The 21,838-nt window shown below is 36.8% G+C and overlaps 1 protein-coding gene across 4 annotated transcripts in view; it reads left to right on the plus strand.

The window, feature by feature from the left end:
- VWC2 (von Willebrand factor C domain containing 2) overlaps positions 1-21,838 on the plus strand; it is a 153,016-nt gene that overhangs the window by 129,798 nt on the left and 1,380 nt on the right. For 2 of the 4 annotated variants that reach the window (XM_030931958.1, XM_030931959.1), the window contains exon 4: positions 13,233-13,786. In XM_030931958.1, coding sequence (XP_030787818.1) covers positions 13,233-13,384 — 152 coding nt within the window. In that variant the 3' untranslated portion in view covers positions 13,385-13,786. Of the gene's footprint in view, positions 1-13,232; positions 13,787-21,838 lie in introns of those variants that run through there. The other 2 variants (XR_004057862.1, XM_010357493.2) reach the window with 2 other exon arrangements.

Below are 21,838 nucleotides of genomic sequence, written 5' to 3' on the forward strand. Positions count from 1 at the left end.
AAATGGAAATCATACAATATCTGTTCTCAGACTACAAGGGAATTAAATGAGATATAAGAAATAGAAAGATACTTGGAAAGTCCCCAAATACTTGAATGTTAAACAGCACACTTATAAATAACACATGGAGCCCAGAAGTCTCAAGAGAAGTTTAAAAATATTTTAAACTAAATAAAAATGAAAACCCCAATATGTGTGGGATAGAGTGAAAGCAAGACTTATAGGACATTTGTAGTATTGAATGCATAAAGTGGAAAAGAAGAAATCTAAAATCAGTAATCTAAGCTTCTACCTTTAGAAACTAGAAAAAGAAGAGCAAATTAATTTCAAAGTAGGCCGAAGAAAAGAAATGGAGCAGTAATCAATTAATTTGAAAACAGGAAAACAATAGAGAAAACTGATTAAAACAAGAGCTTGTTCATTGAAAAGATTAATAAACGTTCTAAGTATCTCACCAAGCTAAGAACAAAAAAGAGGATGCAAATTGCTGATATAAGAAACAAAAGAGAGGACATCATTACAGATCCCATGGACATTAAAGTGATAATTTAGAAAATACTACAAACAACCCTATTCCTGCAAGTTTAATAATCTAGATGAAATGAACCAATTCCTTGAAAGACACAATCTGCCAAAGCTCACACAAAATGAAATAGATACTCCAAATAGGTCTACATATATAAAAGAGATATAATCAATAATTATCATCCTTCCAAAACAGGAAGCACCAGGCCCAGATGGGATCACTGGTGAATTATACCAAACATTTAAGAAAGAAATGATATCAATATTTTACAGTTTCTTTCAGCATTACCCTATTACCAAACCAGACATAGACACTACAAGAAAGGAAAACTAAAGACCAATATTTCTTAAGAAAATAGATACAAAAATCCTCAACAAACTATTAGCAAATTGAACCCAACAATGTGTAAGAATAATTATACATCACAACTACATGGGATTTATCCCAGATATGCCATAATTCATCACATCAGCAGGCTAAAGAAGAAAAATCACATGATGATATCAGTAGATGCAGGAAGAAAGACCTGACAAAATCCAGCACCCTTTTATGATAAGGTAAACTAGGAATAGCAGAGAACTTCTTCAACTTGATAAAGACTATTTACAAAAATCCTACAACATCGTACTTACTGTTGAGAAACTCAAAGCTTTCCCACCAGGATTAGGAACAAAATAAGGATATCTCCTCTCATCATTTCCTTTCAACATCATAGTGAAGTCCCAACTACTGCAATAAGAAAAATAAATAAAACATACACTGATAGGAAGGAAGAAATAAAACTGTCTTTGTTTGCAGATGACTTGATGGTCTGTGTAGAAAATCCAAAACAATCAAGAAAAAAAACTTCAGGAACTAATAAGCAAGATTGCAGTGTACAAGGTTAATAGACAAAATTCAATCACTTTACTATATACTAGCAAATGACAACTGTAATTTGAAATTAAATACATAATACATTTATATTACTACCCCCAAAATGAAATATTTAGGTATAAAATTAGCAAAATTGGCCGGGCGCGGTGGCTCAAGCCTGTAATCCCAGCACTTTGGGAGGCCGAGACGCGCGGATCACGAGGTCAGGAGATCAAGACCATCCTGGCTAATACGGTGAAACCCCGTCTCTACTAAAAAATACAAAAAACTAGCCGGGCGTCGAGGCGGGCGCCTGTAGTCCCAGCTACTCTGGAGGCTGAGGCAGGAGAATGGCGTAAAACCCGGGAGGCGGAGCTTGCAGTGAGCTGAGATCCGGCCACTGCACTCCAGCCTGGGCGGCAGAGCAAGACTCCGTCTCAGAAAAAAAAAAATAAATAAATAAAATAAAATAAAAATAAATAAATAAAATAAAATAAAACAAAGTAAGCAAAATATACATAAGATCTATATGAGGAAAACTATAAAATTCTGATATAAAAAAATCATAGAACTATACAAATAGAGAGTGTTTCAAGTTCATGGATAGAAAGACTCAGCATGATCAAGATCTGTTGTTGAGCAATAGATTCAACACAATCCCAAACAAAATCCCAGGAAGCAATTTTGTAGATATCAAAACTGATCCTTTTTTATCTGGAGGAGCAAAAGACCAAGAATAGCCAACACAATATTGAAAGAGGGAAACATAGCTGAACTTAATATAAAGCAACAGTAATCAAGACAGTATTGTACTGGCAAAAGAATAGACACATTGATCAATGGAACAGAATAGAAAGCCCAGAAATAGACTCAAATAAATATCATGAACACTGTTTGCTAACAGAGTAAACATAATACAATGGAGCAATGATAGTTTTTTCACCGAATGGTACTGGAACAACTGAGCATCCCCATGTGAAAAAGTAAATCTAGACAGACTTTACACCCTTCATAAAAATTAACTCAAAATAGATTATATACCTACATGTAAATCACGGAACCATAAATCTCATAGAAGATAACACAGGAGAAAGTTTAGATAGCTTTGGTGATGAATTTTTAGATACAACATCAGTAACACGAATAATAAAGAAAGAATGGATGGGCTGGCCTCCATTAAAATTAAAAATTTTTGCTCTCTGAAAGATGTTGTCAAAAGAATGAAAGGCAAACCACAGACTGGAAGAAAACATTTGCAAAACACATATAAAAAAAACTGTTGTCCTAAATATACAAATAATTTTCGAATAGAATAAAGAGGGAAGAATCATTCCACCCCATTTAAAATGTATTGTGAAGAGGACAGACACATAGATCAGTGGAACTGGCGGAACACAGAAACAGACGCGCAACAGTATAGCAAATTTATTTTTGACAAAGGTGCAAAAGTAACTCAATGAAAGGATAGTTTTTGTTTGTTTTTTTAACAAATGACACTGTAACAATTGGATATCCATAGACAAAAAAAAAAAAAAAGAATCTCAAACCTAAACTTAACACCCTATGAAAAATTATCTCAGAATGGATCATAGATTTAAATGTAAACCATAAAAGTATAACATTCTTATAAAATAAGAGAAAAAGTTTAAGACGTACAGCTTCTTGATGAGTTGTTAGGACATCAAAAGCATGATCCATAAGATAGAAAATTGATGCATTTGACCTCATTGAAATATAAAATTTTTCCTTTGAAATATAAAAGTTTTCTTTTATCAAAGACCTGTTTAAGATGATAGAAAGCTACAAGCTCAGATAAAATATTTGTAAACCACATATCTGATAAAGGAACAGTACCTGGAACATATAAAGAACACAACATTCAACAATAAAAACACCAAACAATTCAATTAGAAAATAGGCAAAATACATGAAGAGTCCGTTCACAGATGGGGATATAAAATGGCAAACACATGAAAAGATGATCATCACCCGCCACTAGGAAATACAAATTAAAACTTGAGCTATCACTATACATCAATATAATGGCTAAAACAAAAACTTGTGACAAGATCAAATGCTGGTAAAGATGCGAGTAAACTGGATTAGTGGTTGGACTGTAAATTTTATATACATTCTGGAAAACAGTTTGACAGTTTCTTATAAAACTAAATACACAGCTACCACACAATCCGACAATTCTGGTAGTTGTGTGTATTTCTCCTATGCTTTCAATGAGGAGAAAGACTATGTTCACAGAAAATATTCAACGTTATTTATAACAGCTCAAAACTGGAAAAAAAACAACAAAATGCCACTCAGCTGTTAAATTATTAAACTGTGGTACATCCATACCATGGAATTCAACTTACCTGTTAAAAGGAGTGAACTATTCATACTCACCACAACTTGGATAGATCTCAAAGGCTTTATGCTGAATTTTAAAAGCCAATCCCAAAGCCCACTTTTGATACTATATGATTCCACTTATATAGTATTCTTTTAATAATAAAAGAGTAGATATGGAGAATATTATCAGCCCTGAGGGGTTAAAGATGGTGGGGCAAGAGAAGGTGCAGTGTGACTGTATAGGGTGGCAGAAGGAGGTCTTTGTGGTGATGGAACAATTCTGTGTCTTGATTAGGTGGTGATTACACAAAGTTGTATATACAATCAAATAACATAGATGTATATGCACCTATTACTGAAGCGGCTACCATTGTCTGGGGTACATACCGGGGATTTGTGGTCTCACTCCAGGAAAATTTAGGACAGGGACACACACAAGGAGTTTAGGAGCGGAGGTTTAATAGGCAGAAGAAAGGAAAAGGAGAAGAGCTCTCTCTCTAGTGAGAGAGAAGGGACTTCTGAAAGGAAAGACTGGCTGTTGGCAGATGCGCTGGATTTTATACTCCGCCTTAAGGAGGCAGTGTCTCATTTATGTAGGTCTCACAGATTGGTTCGATCAGATGTGACGTTTACATAGCATGGGGGAAGGCTGGTTGCGCCCCCCCCCATCTTATTTTGTAAATGAACTCTCCCCTTGGCGGTTGCCATCTTGTCTGCTCCTTACCATACACGTGGCTGGCAGAGTAGGGAAGATGGAGCTGCCATCTTGAACATGTCTAGTCCATAGTTCCTGCTGGTATTCACTCTTACAAGCTCCCAGCTTGTTTATCTATGTCTGTAGCTTGACTTTACAGGCTGCTCTTCCTTAGAAAATTATTTGAGGTTGCTTTTCATTAAAAAGAAAAGCTTTACCGAGGACTCCCATACCCTATCTGCCTAAGTGATTTATTCTTCACTGCTATATCATTCCATAATCATGTAAGCTGTAACTTTGGGAAAACTGAGTGAAGGGTGCGTAGGACCTCCTACTCCCTTCGCAACTTCCAGGTTTGATTTCAAAATAAAACAAATTTTTAAAAAGTAGTATGTTTTTATAAAGAAAATAAATGCACATGCATGTAGGTATACATGTTCAGAAGGACTTGGTTGAAAGAATCTCACAACTTGATTATTAGGAATGCTGCTTATAGGACAAAGGCTTTACAAATTTCAGCAATTAAAATCTGTTGTAAAAATCCAAATTTACACTTTGGTTAAATTTTCATAACTTACCACTTTTATGTGGTTTTGATTCAAAAAGAATTTACCTACTACAAGAGCAGTAACTTTACGTCATAACTAAATATTCGAAGCAGGAAAAAATAGCAACATAGCATACATTAATTTTTTTTTTTTTTTTTTTTTGAGACGGAGTCTCACTCCATCACCCAGGTTGGAGTGCAGTGGCACGATCTCAGCTCACTGCAACCTCTGCTCCCTGGGATCAAGCGATTCTCCTGCCTCAGCCTCCCGAGTAGCTTGGATTATAGGCACCTGCCACCACACTTGGCTAATTTTTGTATTTTTAGTAGAGATGGGATTTCACCATCTTGGCCAAGCTGGTCTTGAACTCCTCGTGATCCACCCGCCTCAGCCTCTCAAAGTGCTGGGATTACAGGGGTGAGCCATCGTGCCAGGCTGGCATATATTAATTCTAATTGTTATCTGAATAATCCCCTCCTTAAGCTAAAAATCACTTTAGATGAAGAAAGCTTATTTTAGGAATTTTTAAGGGTCCACAATTACACAACTTATTTGAAACACAAATTGACCTTCCATCACCTCAATTGTACTGTGTTAAGACAGAAGCAGCGTATTCAACATGGGCAGTTCTATGATGTATTAGAAAAAGGGGTGTAAAAGATAGTACTTATCATGAGAGTAAATGATAGCTATGGAAAGAGAACATTCATCACTCAGCCATCTCCACCACAGCAGCCACTGCTACAGCAGTGCCACTGCTTTTACTCACGCTGTGAAAGAACCAGGACAATAGTTCTTCAAAGTCATCAGGGACTAAATAAACAAAAAGGAAGCAAATTTTGGTAAATATTCGTTTTTTACATTCGAAACATAGCATGTCCTCAAGTTTACATTCCCTCTTAGAATTAATTTCATTGATAATATATTTTAATTTGAGGTAAACCTTAATTTCTGTCATTTAAAAAAGGGTTTTATTTGTTTGTGTGCATTGTACTTTGTGTTTTTGTAAACTACAATACAATAGAAAACTCTACAATGAGAGAATTACTGTCTAATGGAGATGTCAGAGGTGTTTGAACCAGAGCCACTCCATCTTGAATAGGGGCTGGGTAAAATGAGGCTGAGACCTACTGGGCTGCATTCCCAGATGCTTAAGCATTCTAAGTCACGATGAGATGGGACGTCGGCACAGAGAAACAGGTCAGCGCAAGAAACAGGTCATAAAGACCTTGCTGATAAAGCAGGCTGCAGTTAAGAAGCCCGCTAAAACCCACCAAAACCAAGATGGCCATGAGAGTGACCTCTAGTCATCCTCACTGCTACACTCCCACCAGCACCATGACAGTTTACAAATGCCATGTCAACATCAGGAAGTTACCTTATATGGTCTAAAACGGGGAGGAACCCTCAGTTCTGGGAATTGCCCGCCCCTTTCCCAGAAAACTCATAAATAATTGACCCCTTGTTTAGCACATAATCAAGAAAAACCATAAAAATGGGCAGCCAGCAGCCCTTGGGGCTGCTTTGTCTAAGTGGTGTAGCCATTCTTTATGTCACTGGCATCTGTGTGAAGAGACCACCAAACAGGCTTTGTGTGAGCAACAAGGCTATTTATTTCACCTGGGTGCAGGCAGGCTGAGTCCGAAAAGAGAGTCAGTGAAGGGAGATAGGGGTGGGGCTGTTTTATAGGATTTGGGTAGGTAAAGGAAAATTACAGTCAAAGGGGGTTGTTCTCTGGCTGGCAGGGGTGGGGGTCACAAGGTGCTCAGTGGGGGAGCTTTTGAGCCAGAAAAAAGAATTTCACGAGGTAATGTCATCAGTTAGGGCAGGAACAGGCCATTTTCACTTCTTTTGTGGTGGAATGTCATCAGTTAAGGCAGGAACTTGCCATATGGATGTGTACGTGCACATCACGGGGGATATGATGGCTTAGCTTTGTCTTAGAGTCCTGTCACTTTATTCCTTCACTTTCTTAATAAACTTGCTTTCACTTTACTCTATGGACTCGCCCCAAATTCCTTCTTGCATGAGATCCAAAAACCTTCACTGGGGGTGTGGATCAGGACCCCTTTCCAGTAACAGAGTAACTAGTTAAAATAATAATAAGGACAAAAATTCAAAAAAGAACAAAGAGCTAAAGAATATAGTAAATATTAACTGTCAAAAAATTTAATAAATCATACTATCATAAAATTCTTATCAAGAAGAAATTTTTTTTTAATCACAGCCATGGGGGACAAACATCTGAAGTCCAGATGCTTGTGTCGCCTTCACCCCAAGTTTAGTCTGGACGTTGTGACTCAAGCAAGGGAAACCCAGAATCAATGTTTCTTCTCATTAGTCATTTAGCAACGATAAAGAGATAAATCTCTATATAACTATATTTGAAAGTGTATAAAACCAACTTTCTTATGTGAAACAGCTTGTAAATTGTTGCTTTCTGCCTCTAGGATTGTGTGTTTTAAGTCATTTTAACACTTGATGTTTTCGTTGGCTTTTTGTTTTTCCACGTGAATATAGGCTTTAGTAATAAATTGCAATAATTTTTGTATCTCTTTCTTGCCTGAAGCATATGATTAAAAAAGTGCTAAGCATTTATATGTTTCCTAAATGCAGGGGGACCAGTTTCAAGTGACCCATCAATAGAGTCCATGTTGAATAAACAATGGTGAAGGCACACAATGGAGCCATAAAGAACAAGTGCTGAGTCTGTGTATGGATGTGGAGTGATAAGCTGGGACATGCTTTTAGGTGAAAAAAAGCAAAGTACATAGCAGTTAAGAAGTATGTTACCTTTTGTGAAAGAAAAATGAGGAAATAATTTGCTTATTCTTTTTTTTTTTCTTTTGAGACGGAGTCTCGCTCTGTCGCCCAGGCTGGAGTGCAGTGGCCGGATCTCAGCTCACTGCAAGCTCTGCCTCTCGGGTTTATGCCATTCTCCTGCCTCAGCCTCCCGAGTAGCTGGAACTACAGGCGCCCACCACCTCGCCCAGCTAGTTTTTTGTATTTTTTAGTAGAGACGGTGTTTCACCGCGTTAGCCAGGATGGTCTCGATCTCCTGACCTCGTGATCCGCTCATCTCGGCCTCCCAAAGTGCTGGGATTACAGGCTTGAGCCACCGCTGCCCGGCCAATTTGCTTCTTCTTTAAAAAAGTTACACTAGAAGGATAAAATAGAAATCACTGAAAATGATTGACATAATGGCTGGAGGTGGGAGGTAACAGAGGAAGTGGAGAGGATAAATGGGAACAGATGGACCTAATTCTGTATGCCCGTGATAATACAACCACACAGAGAAGAGATAAGTGACTTTTGAGCAAAATATGTTGACTATAAGAAGTGCAAAATATATATTAATAGGAATGACATTTGCATTGTAATTTTTAAATTACATAATAGTAGGATAAAAATAGAATATATTAAGGATTTTAATAAACAAGAGTCTGTCAACAAAAAGAGTCAAACTCTGTAAAATATTTCAAGAGATTTATTCTGAGTCAAATATGAGTGACCATGTTCCATGACACAGTCCCAGGAGAGTCTAAGAATGTGTGCCCAAGGTGATTGGGACACAGCTTGGCTTTATACATTTTAGGGAGACATAAGACATCAATCAATACATGTAATGTATATATTGGTTTGGTCCTGAAAGGCGGGACTACTCAAAACTGAGGGTGGAGATGGGGGCCACTTCCTAGTCATACGTGTATTCAAAGATGTTCTGATTGACAATTGCTTGAAAGAGCTATTATATAAAGACCTGGAATCAATAGAAAGGAATGTCTGGGTTAAGATTAGTGGTTGTGGAAACCATAGTTTTGTCATGCAGGTGAAGCCTCCAGTAGCAGGCTTCAGTGCTCTTATCAGACCTATAAAGGTGCCAGACTCTTCATTAATTCTTTCCTGGATGAGGGAACAGACCTGGAAAGGGAAGGGGATTCTCTACGGAATGCAGATTTTCCCCACAAAAGACAGCCTCTCAGGGCCATTTCAAAATATGTCAAAGAAATATATTTTGGAATAAAATACATCTATTTCTTTCAGGGACCACTGTCTGTCATGTGATGCCACTACTACAGTCAAGCTGGAATTTGGTGTCTTATTGCTACAAAAAGTCTGTTTTGTCAGTTTTAAGATCTCTGTTTTAATGGTAAAGCTGGTCAGCTGTGCCTGAATTCCAAAAGGAGGAGGTTATAATGAGGCATGTCCAATGCCTAAATCTCATCATGATCTGAGCTAGGTTTTCAGGCTAACTTTGGAATGCCCTTGTCCACAAGGAGGGGTCCATTCAATTGGTGAGGGACTTAGAATTTTATTTTTGATTTACAAGACTTAGTGTAAAATGAGATATATAATTAAAATCTAAATACAACAGGATAAGCAAAATAAGTAAATATATTAAATTTAAAGTGTTTCATTGTATGAGAAAAGCTACACATACACAAATCTAAGAGGAAAATTTTTGAATTATAATATTATGAATTTATAATTTTTAAAAATGTATGTGTATGTGTTTTTATGTCTTCCTATCTGTGCCCCCCAAGAAGGCCTAGAAGTGCCACCCCAGTATACTACATGTGATAACCAGGTCTTTGTTCTAAATATATTCTCCACCAAAAGGAAGAGAGAAGGTTAATTACAGATATGGGCAAGATGAGCTGAAGATATCTTCTTTTTTTTTTTTTTTGAGACAGAGTCTCGCTCTGCCGCCCAGGCTGGAGTGCAGTGGCCGGATCTCAGCTCACTGCAAGCTCCGCCTCCCGGGTTCACGCCATTCTCCTGCCTCAGCCTCCCGAGTAGCTGGGACTAAGGCACCCGCCACGTCGCCCGGCTAGTTTTTGTATTTTTTAGTAGAGACGGGGTTTCACCATGTTAGCCAGGATGGTCTCGATCTCCTGACCTCGTGATCCGCCCGTCTCGGCCTCCCAAAGTGCTGGGATTACAGGCTTGAGCCACCGCGCCCGGCCGAAGATATCTTCTTAGTTTAGAAATGAAAGAAGCTTTTAATGATTAAAGGAGTGTGTCAAAAAGACATGAGAGTTAGCTTGATGTCCAGATCTCCCATTAGCCAAATTTTGGACAATTTGAACATCAAAAAGAATAAAGACTTCAGTGTGTTGCAAAAGACTGAAAAATAAAGATTTTATATTCTACAGTAAAATGCAAAATGAAGAGTTAACTTTAGAATGATAAAAGCTCATTACAAGTGACTATTGCCCTGACATAGAAAGATTTATTCAGGTAAAGACTTTTGCTAGCATTTGTAGAACAACAGGATAGGTGAAATATAATTATCCAGTTTAGCCCTCATGAGGCCTTGTGAGGTCTTATTATTCCCGTTAAGGCACACGATAATTAATTTAATCAGTCCAAGATCACATAACTATTAAGTAGCAGATTTTTAATCCAGATTTGTCTGGAGATGAGACCGGTCAGTATCTGTATTTAAGAATACAGGCCTGGGCAATTATGGTGTGGTTTCTCTGTGCAAAGCACACTGACAGATATTAGGGTGAAATAAAAGCAGATTGTATTTTCAATTTACCTCTGCAAAAAAAGATGATACAGAAAAGAAGGCATGCCAAAGAGAGCTCGAGCCAAATGTGACTAATCAGGGAAACTTTTACAACCTAGGCACCATCCGAATGGTCACTGTGGTACTGTTGGCCTTATGGACTAAGGAAAACGCATTGCAGAGCAAGGGAGGCAGCGAAGTGTGGAGGCCAGTTGTGTGGGGTGTGATGGAGTGCAGAGAGGACTAGAATATCCTTCTGGGGCCACCAGGTGGGGAGGGGTCTTGAATTTAAAGTCTTACAATTCACCAAAGCTAATGGATATGTGACACTGGGCTGAGACATCATAAATCTGGTGTTTTCAGGTAATGCAAATACTGGCCCCCTGGAAACACAGGACTGGAACTCAAGCAAGAAAGTACAATTGGAACTATAATTTGGGAGTCATTGGCAGATGAATGATTGTTGGGTTCTCTGAAAGAGAAGAGTTCAAGGGCAGAATCTTAGGACAGTGTCTGAGCAGGGGACAAGAAGAAAAGAAAGTTCAGGCCTGGATGTGGCAACTCATTCCTATAATCCCAGCACTATGGGAGGCCAAGGCAGGAGGATCTCTTGAGCCCAGGAGTTTGAGACCAGCCTGGGCAACAGAAAGATCTCATATCTCCAAAAAAAAATTTTTTTTAAAGTTAGTCAGGTGTGGTGGTGTGCTCCTCTGATCGGAGCTACTCGGGAGGCTAAGGTGGGAGGGTCCCTTGGGCCCAGGAGGTTGAAGCAGCTACAGTGAGCCGTAATCATGCCACTGCATTCCAGCCTGGGTGACAGAGCAAGACCCTGTCTCAAACACAAAACAAACAAAAAAGAAAACAAGAGTTCAGGGAGGAAGAAGGGGGCGCATTGCAAGCAGTGAGCCATGTGCAGAGCTGGGCATCCAGAGGCGCGGGCCCTCCACCTCCTGGGCGAACTCGAAAACCACCACCATAGAACATGAGCTACTGTACTTAGAATTATTCAAAGGCTGGCTGTTATTCTGGAGTTTGCTGGATTAATTCATTTTTTTAAATTTTGCAGATGGACCTTTTTCATCTCTTTGATGACTTCACACATTATAATTGAACACATTTTAGTTGTGAGCACATTATCAAAGATATTAGAAGCAAGGAAGGGAGGAGAAGGAGAATTTTGCAAACTGTTGAAGATAGAAGTTGAGGGCCAGGATGCAGTAATTACCAGTGTTTGAATTTTGGAGGGAGGTATAGAGGTAGAGCAGTTGCTCATAGTTGAATGAGGTCTGTAGGTATAAACCATAATAGAAAGCCATTAATCTTTAAAAAATAATGTGTTTTAACTAACATTGGAACTCTTTCTGATAGGCATCTCTCCATGTCCTTGATCTTAACATAAAGTGCAGATATGACACATTTGTTGGCTGATATATTATAACTGATATAGAATTGATTGAGAATTACAGAGATCCTCAATTCTCATGGAAGATTGTGAAAGATACACTCCTGCAGCACACTGAGATCGTGCTTCTCAAAGTGTATCCCCAAACAAGCAGCATCCACATCACCTGATAACTTATCAAAGCAAATTCTCAGGCCCCAACCCAAACCTAGTGAGCCACAAACTCTGCAAACAGTGTTTTCAACAGCCCTCCAGGCCATTGCAATGTATGGGAAAGTTTGAAAAGCTGCCCTGGGAGGCCTGGAAGGTACACTGAATTTATTTCACTTCAAGCAGTTTGCTTGTTTTAGGATATCTCTGCCGAAAGTGTCCTGAAGAAGACTGGTTCTTTGAAGGTCTTAGTTATGCTTTTTCTGTGATTATTTAGAATTAATTAAATCAAATGGTTGCAGATTTTAGCCCCCAAATGGAATAGTTAATGAAAGTCACAGTGTTGTCTCTTAGAAAAGTTTTAAATGGGCTGGACGCAGTGGCTTACACCTGTAATCCCAGCACTTTGGGAGGCCAAGGCGGGCAGATCATGAGGTCAAGAGATCGAGATCATCCTGGCCAACATGGTGAAACCCAATCTCTACTAAAAATACGAAAATTAGCTGGGCATGGTGGCATGCCCCTGTAGTCCCAGCTACTCTGGAGCCTGCGGCAGGAGAATCGCTTGAACCTGGGAGGTGGAGGTTGCAGTGAGCCGAGATCGCGCCACTGCACTCCAGTCTGGCGACAGAGCAAGACTATCTCAAAAAAAAAAAAAAGAAAAAGAAAAAGAAAAAAAAATTAAATGACATTGGTTTCATTTCAGAACAAAAGTAGAGTACTTCATATTACTGAAACTATAACTTTGCCACTGTCCTTCATAAAAAAAAACTGAATAAAATGTGTGCCATTGGCTGGGTGCAGTGGCTCATGCCTGTAATCCCAGAACTTTGGGAAGCCGAGGTGGGTGGATCACCTGAGGTCAGGAGTTCAAGATCAGCCTGGCCAACATTGTTAAACCCCATTTCTACAAAAAATACAAAAATTAGCTGGGTATGGTAGCATGCCCCTGTAATCCTAGCTACTTGAAAGGCTGAGGCAGGAGAATTGCCTGAATCTGGGAGGCGGAAGTTGCAGTGAGCCGAGATCGTGCCATTGCACTCCAGCCTAGGTGACAGAGCAAGACTGTCTCACAAACAAATATATACATATATACACATACACACACACACACACACATACTGTAATGCTTAATACCTATGTACATTATATGTTTATGCACACATATAGCATAAAACATTTTTTCTGCATTTCAGGTCCAAACTGCTTTGCAGAAACCGCGGTGATCCCTGCTGGCAGAGAAGTGAAGACTGACGAGTGCACCATATGCCACTGTACTTATGAGGAAGGCACATGGAGAATCGAGCGGCAGGCCATGTGCACAAGACATGAATGCAGGCAAATGTAGACGCTTCCCAGAACACAAACTCTTGACTTTTTCTAGAACATTTTACTGATGTGAACATTCTAGATGACTCTGGGAAATATCAGTCAAAGGAGAAGACTTATGATGAGGAATAATGGAAAAGTGTTGGTACTTTTCCTTTTCTTGATAACAGTTACTACAACAGAAGGAAATGGATATATTTCAAAACATCAACAAGAACTTTGGGCATAAAATCCCTCTCTAAATAAATGTGCTATTTTCACAGTAAGTACACAAAAGTACACTATTATATATTAAATGTATTTCTATAATCCCTCCATTAGAGAGCTTATATAAGTGTTTTCTATAGATGCAGATTAAAATTGCTGTGTTGTCAACCGTCCTCACTGTGTACCTGCATATCTTTTTCAGTTCTGATTCCATCATCCAGGAATGTTCCCCCTGCACATTTTCACAGGGCAGAGTCACCCATGAATGGATCATAAGATATTAGGACCAATTTCCACTGAAACCCTGTTTAAATTCTATTTAATTACAGACATATCTCTAATGTTGATGCCTACTTCACATAAATATATTTCCTTCTTATAATAATATGCTGCTTTTGTCTCCTTCATTCTCAGTCACTTGTGAAATGCAGGTGTAAAGATCACTAACTCACACTTTCTCAGTTCTTTCCCCTAACCTCCTGTATTGTAGACCATAGGTAAGCACATACATATATTTCGTTCTTATTTACATTATTTTTCTCTTCTAAGCGTAACTTTAATTCATTCCCTAAACTGAGGAATAAAGTAGGCTGGAAAATTTGCATTACTGTTCCATCAAGCTGAAGCAGACAACAAAATAGGGGAGGAGTCCTTCAATTCTCCTAAGAGAGTTAAGGAAAATCAAACTCCTAAGCAAGTTCATATACCTGAAATCTAAATGTGTTATACATATATCTCAGCTCTCAATTCAGTGGAATCATATTCGTCATCAGACTGAGTCATCTATTCTCCATAAACTACACAGTAAAATCTTGACTGATAACCTTGAATCAGCCACCCTTTACTAGCAGAGTGAGAAAGCAGTTATTCTGTTAAAACAAAGCTGAAGACCAAGTGTACTCCACAACTTTCCTATAGTTATAATTCCAAACCAACTTCTTTTCTCTTCGTTTGAACAGAGAACATGAAAAGCCACTGCAAAGTCCTGCTAATCTAATCAATGCATAATAGAAAATAGTTCTACCTTTATCAATCATATCAGCATGCAGTGTGTTGATGAAAGAGGTAATTGGAGCCTTAATAGGTGTAGGATAAAAGAAGCAAAACTATAATCACTATTTATGTCTTTAAAGGATTAAAATATATATAATCATTACTTGAAGCCTCTAAAGACATTTTTCATATTTTTATTCTAAAATTTTGCATTAAGAACCTATTAAGTACAAAGCATTTGTGATGACAACAAGGGAATAAGGCTTGATTTCTTGCCTTCTTGGACTTTTGGTCTCTGGCATAAGAAGTATATGAAATTATAATGTATTGTGTTAGAAGCCAAACTAGAGACCAGCAAATGGAGATTAGAAAGCCTTCCTAATGCAAAGATGGAGAACATGAAAAAATCATTATATAAAAAATAATTCAATCATTAAAGACTGAATAATATTCAAGAAAAATGGATATTATCATAATTGAATACTATCATATTCAAAAATGGATACTATCATAATTGAAAAATTAAACTATTGTGGACTTTAGTAAATATAAAGATGCCACTGATTGAGTCATCAAAACATTACATATAGTCATTTAATTTTTATCTTGTTCATAAAGAACACCTTGAGCCAAAGGGACTACCAGTACATAGATTTCATGAAAATACTCAGGGGAATTATTAGCTAATTGCTCTCAGGTGTAATCAGCTTTCCAAAATTTAACCTTTGTATTCAAGAGTGGTAGACATTGGCCATCCCTCCTTTATTCAAGGATGGATTGTTTGAGACACAGTTATTTAAAGTTGTCGTTTTGCTAATAAATGGCCCTAGCCCCCATGGGTAGGTGGGCCATTAGTAACCTCTTCTCTCTCCATCAGGCATGATGCAATTAGAGACTCAATCCATGCAGCTCAAAGTCTTCCTGTTTCCCTTAATAATAATTCCTGCCAGAATGGATGATGAGCTCTGAAATAGTTGCAGTGGTGTTTTCAATGCTGAGATAATTTCAGAAAACCTAGTATTTTGTTGCATATAGAGAATGAACCCAATATCATCTTGGGAAATTAACTGACTCACTTGCTCTAAACTTAGTTTGACCTGCAGGGTCACAGGCACACACTCCTAAGCACTAAAACTCAGTGGCTGTTATTACACCAAACTAACTCCCCTCCCCATCTATGATTTCAACCCCCTTATTCCTCTCTCCTCATAGAAATAATACATAAACCAACCCACGGAAGAACTTGAATTTATGACAGTGTACATACTCATGAATAATAATGGCATTATTTGCATTTTTGTCCAAGATCAACTTCTTCTTGCAGTTAGACTTTCACAAATATATAGCTATCTCATTCTATTTTCCTCCCCTTTGTTGTCAGAGAACTCTTTGCTGAGATGATCAACAACAAACTGTTCTATTCAGTAAACATCATAACTTCAATAACTGCCCAATAAAAAAGGAAAGTATAAGTCACTCAATTTCAAAATAATAGTGTTTGGAGATAGCACAGAAAAGGGGGCCTCAGAATTCAAGTATAGAAGTTCTGGAAAAGCCATAATCATTAAAATTCAAATAGGCCTGCTCTATAAGTACCTAATAATTGTTAAACGATTTGTTCAACTTAATAAACTAAACCATGCTTACAAATGTATTAATGAATTTATTTCAAATTTTCAACCTATATTTAGATCTGAAAGTATAAAGCTACTTATGTAAGCAATAGAGTGGTTCTGGAAATTATCTGATGTCTTAGAGGTTTTCAAGTTAAATTCATTCTTTCAGTGATATGATATTTACTTGTTGGGTAGATTAACATTACTTTTTATTGACATGTCCCAGAAGTCTTGAGAAAAGTCATTTCAAAAACTTGTATTTCATCCCTGCATGCAACAAGTATTAGATGCACTCCAGTCTGGGCAAGTCCTGCTACCATGTTGCTGCTAGTACACATGGAAAGGCACAGTATCCTTGACATCAAGGGGTCTGTAAGCCTTGAAACTAATTTAGGTTTGATTACAATACTTCTAATCTTTTGATACTTAGAATTTCATCATCTGCTTTGTGCAGTAAAACATGCTGAGAAGAGTCCTCATACAGTTTTAAGTTTGTAACATCAATAATATGTTTAATAAACTCTCCTCCCTACTTCTCCAACATAAATGTTGCATTTATATAAGGTTAAAAGTCCTAAAAAATCAGAAAATTCAGATGTTTAAGTTTTGTTTTTATTTTAAGCAGTGAAATGGGTTTTTAAATGTGTACATTATCTGAAATTTACTATTTCAAATAAGCATTGTTGGAAACTAAATCCATTATTTTAAATGTGGACTATTTAAACATGTAGAAAACAAAATTATGGACATAAACTATGATTTTAAAATATTAACGATTTGCTAAATTTGCTTCAATGGGCAAGAGATCAATCCTACTTTTCATTATTCTTTTTAATATCATATTTTTCCCCAACATAATATAATAAGAAAATAAGAGTATCAGATGTACAAATAAGCACCATTGGTAAAAACATACATGCTTCTTTGGCCAATATAATTTGTAACTTTCTTACTGAACCTACTTACCTACTATATTTTTTCCCTCACTATTAGCATCTGATGGTTGATACAGTCAGTAACTATTCTGAAGAATTAGATTAAGAGAGAACAATTTACTTATTCAGGAATAAGTGCATTTTTACAGCACATATTTTTCACAATCCAGCTGCAACTTCCAAAGATCAGGTTCTCATTGCTCCATAGCACAGTTTAAATAACCTACTTATATCATATCCTCACTCCACACCAACCACTTCGGTCTATTATTTTAGTTTTCTAAATGTAGATCTAGTTTTCAACTGAATTATTTATTTTGAGGATCACAATCACACACCAAATAACATCCAAACTCCTCAACATGGAAGACTGGTGTCTTCACAATTAGATCATGGACTACACCATGACCCAGGCCCCTGTGGCTGGTGAGACTTCTGGGCCCTGGGTACCACTCTAAACATGGTCTCTACTATCTCAGATCCTGCCCTGAGTGTCCTCTGCAGCACGTTGAAATATTAGCCATTTTCAATGTCCAGTTCAAGTCCCATTGCTGGTAGGAAGACTTCTGTAGTTCTTATCGGAAGAATTGTCACTCTGTGTCCCAGTAATAGTACTAGTTTGGTTTCTTATTTTAAGATATCATTTAGAAATCATACCATAGTTTGCATAATAGTTAATTTTATGCCTGCTTCTTCTATTATTTACAAATCCCCTTAGTTTGGGCTGTGAGACATTCAATCCCCAAAACATCACCCAATATCTATATGTTAAAGGCTTGTTGAATTGTATTCAATCTATTAGTTCAGAGTTATTTGCTATTCTTGTTTAAGGACAATGTATATATTAAAGAGCAACTAAAAGCTCCCATTACTGTTTGCCAACCAAGTTGTCTTTTGATTTCTCTGTCAACTTGCAAGTATCAAATATCTAAGTCACAGAACCCAGAGACACACCAAATACCTCAAATACCCCCATGGTAGTTTTAGGATGAACTCTAACAGCTATTGGCTATTTCTGGTGCAAGTCAGAAAAAAATTGCTTTTAGTGCGAAATTTTTGATGGTGAAGAAAGTTTATTGTATTGAAGAGACACTGGCCCTTTATGAAAAAGGAGGTCAAGTTTACAGTTTTGATACTTATTTACTTTCTTATTTCTAATTTTTGGAAAACACTTTTCTTAGACTTTCATTTGTGGTATTGAGTATTTCTGCGTGTTTTAATCTTTCTACATAACGTAATTAAACACCTCAGTAGGTATCTAGTGAACTGATAAAATAACGAGCTGAGTCATTTGTACAGAAATATAGTAGCTTCCATAACCTGAGTGATAACTATTTAAAAATGATGGTTGTCGAAATTTTACTAGTGTCAAATTTCACTTTAAATTTTGCAAAGCACCTGCTATTCTAGCCTTAACACAAAAATTTAGAAGCTAACTCCAATGCCTAATTTTTAAATGAATAAATCCCATTGAATATTAAGTGACATTGACAATCACCCTGAAAAGTATTCAGCCAAAGTTTCAATAGAATTAGGAAACTTACATGAAAATGTGCTCTCAGTGCTTGGCCCATGAGCAGTTTATGATTTAAGACATGCATACTGTTTAAGTCTTTCCTTCAAAGGTAGAAAAGTGCATAAAGCCCCTGGCTGACCTATTATATAGGCACGGAATTATCAAAAGCAATCAAAGTATGTACCTAAAGTCAATTTAGTATATTATGAATACAGCCTAATGACTAAACACAATTGCAAATATTGTGACTTTAGATTTTAATTCAATTTTCAGTAAGTAGAAATATTTCTCAATTTTATTTAGTATCTAATTATATTAAGACCAACACATACATTAAAGTGCATTTATATGATTAATATTTAATGATCATTATTTTACTTAATGATTAATATTTTCTATTATTTGAATTTCTGTAATCTATGTTTTAAAAATAACTGTTTCCAAACACATTTTATGGAAAGATTTCATTTTTCCATTTCCTTTATTTTTATATATTTACCTTCTCAAATAAATACAATTCTATTTTTATTTCTATTAGAATTCAGGGTTTATTCTTTTCCTAAGCATATAATTCTTATAATAATAATGGAAAAAAGTGAGAAGTATCCAGTAAGTAATATAAACCTATGAAACTATTAATGTTCTTTATATTACCAAGTAGTTTTAGTTTTAAAAAGCCATTCTCAAGCAATCAGTGAATGTATATCATCAGCCAAAAGTTATGCTAGGTTTCCTTCACTTATTATCACATTTAACCTCACAATTCTCCCAAATTGTGGGTAATGCTATCTCCTTTATTTCAGAAAAGTGAATATAGGCTCAGGAAAATTTAAAAACTGCCTTAAGATTCAGTCTGGTGAATGAGAGGCTGAGTTAAGAATCCAAATCTGCTTTATACCAGAGCCCATGATTTGAAGTCTTATCATTTGTCTTTAGGTCAGGGACCTCTAGAAATTAGACAGAAATTTCCAAAATGATCTTTTACCCCACTGCCTATAAATAAGATAATAAATAGCAACACTGACCTTTAATTCTAGAATATCAATCTTGATACTTGTCAAAGTAAATAGTAGCTCCTCACAAAAATGTTGTGACCTCCCTAGTCTAAATGCTTATGCTATATGTTGATTCCTAATTCTAGATCTCTTTTTAAAAATAGTATTGAAGCATCAGGTTGTTCAGGTATGATTCTCACATTGAAATTTACAAAATATAACCAAATATTGTGACCCAGTTTTTCTGGAGCCAAGAGAAGTAAACTGCCATTTATTAGGTGATGATTATATGGAAAACACTACAATTTCAAATTTCAAATTCTTTTATCTGATTTATTCTTTTTATCAACTCTGCTGTATTGATGAGGAAGTCAACATATGGTGGGTAACTTATCCAAATTTCGGTGATGAGCTGGGTGCAGTGGCTCACACCTGTAATCCCAGCACTTTGGGAGGCTGAGGCAGATGGATTTTGAGGCCAGCCTGACCAACATGTGAAACCCCATCTCTACTAAAAATACAAAAAAGAAAAAAAAATAGCTGGGCATGGTGGCACATTGGGAGGCTGAGGCAGGAGAATCCCTTAAACCCAGGAGATGCGTTGCATGAGCCAAGATTGCCTCAACTGCTCTCCAGCCTGGGTGACAGAGTGAGACTCTGTCTCAAAAAAAAAAAAAAAAAAAAAAAAAAAAAAAAAAAAAAAATCCGTGATGGTACTGAGGCCAAATCTGTTGGGTTCCAAAGTTATCCTACATGGGGCATAGTCAGGACTGGAATGGATAGCTCTACCTGCTTCCAAATATTCTTCCCTGGGGAGCGGCTGTGAGTCTGACTGAATCGATTTATTCATTGCATTCTATGTGTCAAATGCAATTTAGGCCTGAGTGATAGTCATATATGGTCTTTGGACCCATGAAGCTCTGAGTCAACTACACCAGCAGATATCCTTAAACTAATAAAAAAAGCGATGGCATCACATGCCATTTTGAACTTTTGCATTAAAGTCATTAACTTACATCAGTATTACGATTTATACTTTTAAGCAGAGTTTTGCCATTTTCTGACACATAGTAGCTAGTGATAAAATCATGAAATTACTATTGTATGGTCCAATGACATAAAAACCTAAGTGCTTGCTTGGGCTACTTATACTCTGCAATATACTCTGGTTTATTGTGAGGATTAAATAAAAAGTCCTCACAAACCTCAATTTAATTTAATATAGATTAATTATAAAAGTAATCTACCCATGTTACATAGTGTTAAATCTGTAGTTTCAAAGTGTATGCTATTTCTTGAAACAAAAACAAAGGTTATCCCCATTCCAAACAATAACAGCAATGGTGAAGGTCGTGGGTGGACAGAGGTAGTCCCACCCATCCCCAGGGGGCTCAGCCACCAGCGGCCAGGTCTGTCGACTGCTCCCACCCGCCCTGTTTTCTCTCAAGAAAAAGATTTTCCTTTTAAGATAGGCATCAGTGCAATAAAGGAGCTTGATACAAAAATCATTATGTTCTATATATGTTTTTGTAGGTTGTAGATTAATTATGGCCAATTAGTACTTTAAAATATTTCTGTTACAAATAACACTGAAGTGACATTCAAAATTGTGCCCTCTATTGAAGCCAAGAAAGTAAATGTCTTTAAAATAAACATAATGGTGTTTTTTTAGTACAATAAACAGCATACCTACACTTCAGAGGACAAATCATGTTATATAATAACCAGGAGGGAAAGTAAAAGGAGACATTAATTTGGATATGGAAGCAAAATGGAAATGCTGAAATTCAGAGTAATATAGAGCAAAACAGACATTTGTCTGAAACATTTAAAATATTAAGAAGTATGACTTAAAAACTCAAACATTTTAATACACAATGAATCCTTTTCTTAAGGAAAAAGGGAAAATAATAAAAGTGGTATTTGGATGAGATAATTTTCCTTTAAATTTATTCCTCAGAATGATGTAAATTTTCCAGCTGGAAGCTCATCTTTCTATACATGCATGCATCTATACAAATGGTAAAACAGTTACTCTCTCAATTCGCTGGGATAGGAAAGGTGGATATAAATATAAGCTAGAGTCTGGTTAAAACAAAACAAAACAAACAAAATACAAAAGAAGCACTGCATTGTTGGCCAGAAATTCCTTTTAAGTCAGACTTAAGTCCACAGAAAGTTGGACCTAAGCAGTGAAGGATGTAGGGGAAC

The sequence above is a fragment of the Rhinopithecus roxellana genome, chromosome 6 (assembly GCF_007565055.1).
Source record: "Rhinopithecus roxellana isolate Shanxi Qingling chromosome 6, ASM756505v1, whole genome shotgun sequence".
NCBI lineage: Eukaryota > Metazoa > Chordata > Mammalia > Primates > Cercopithecidae > Rhinopithecus > Rhinopithecus roxellana.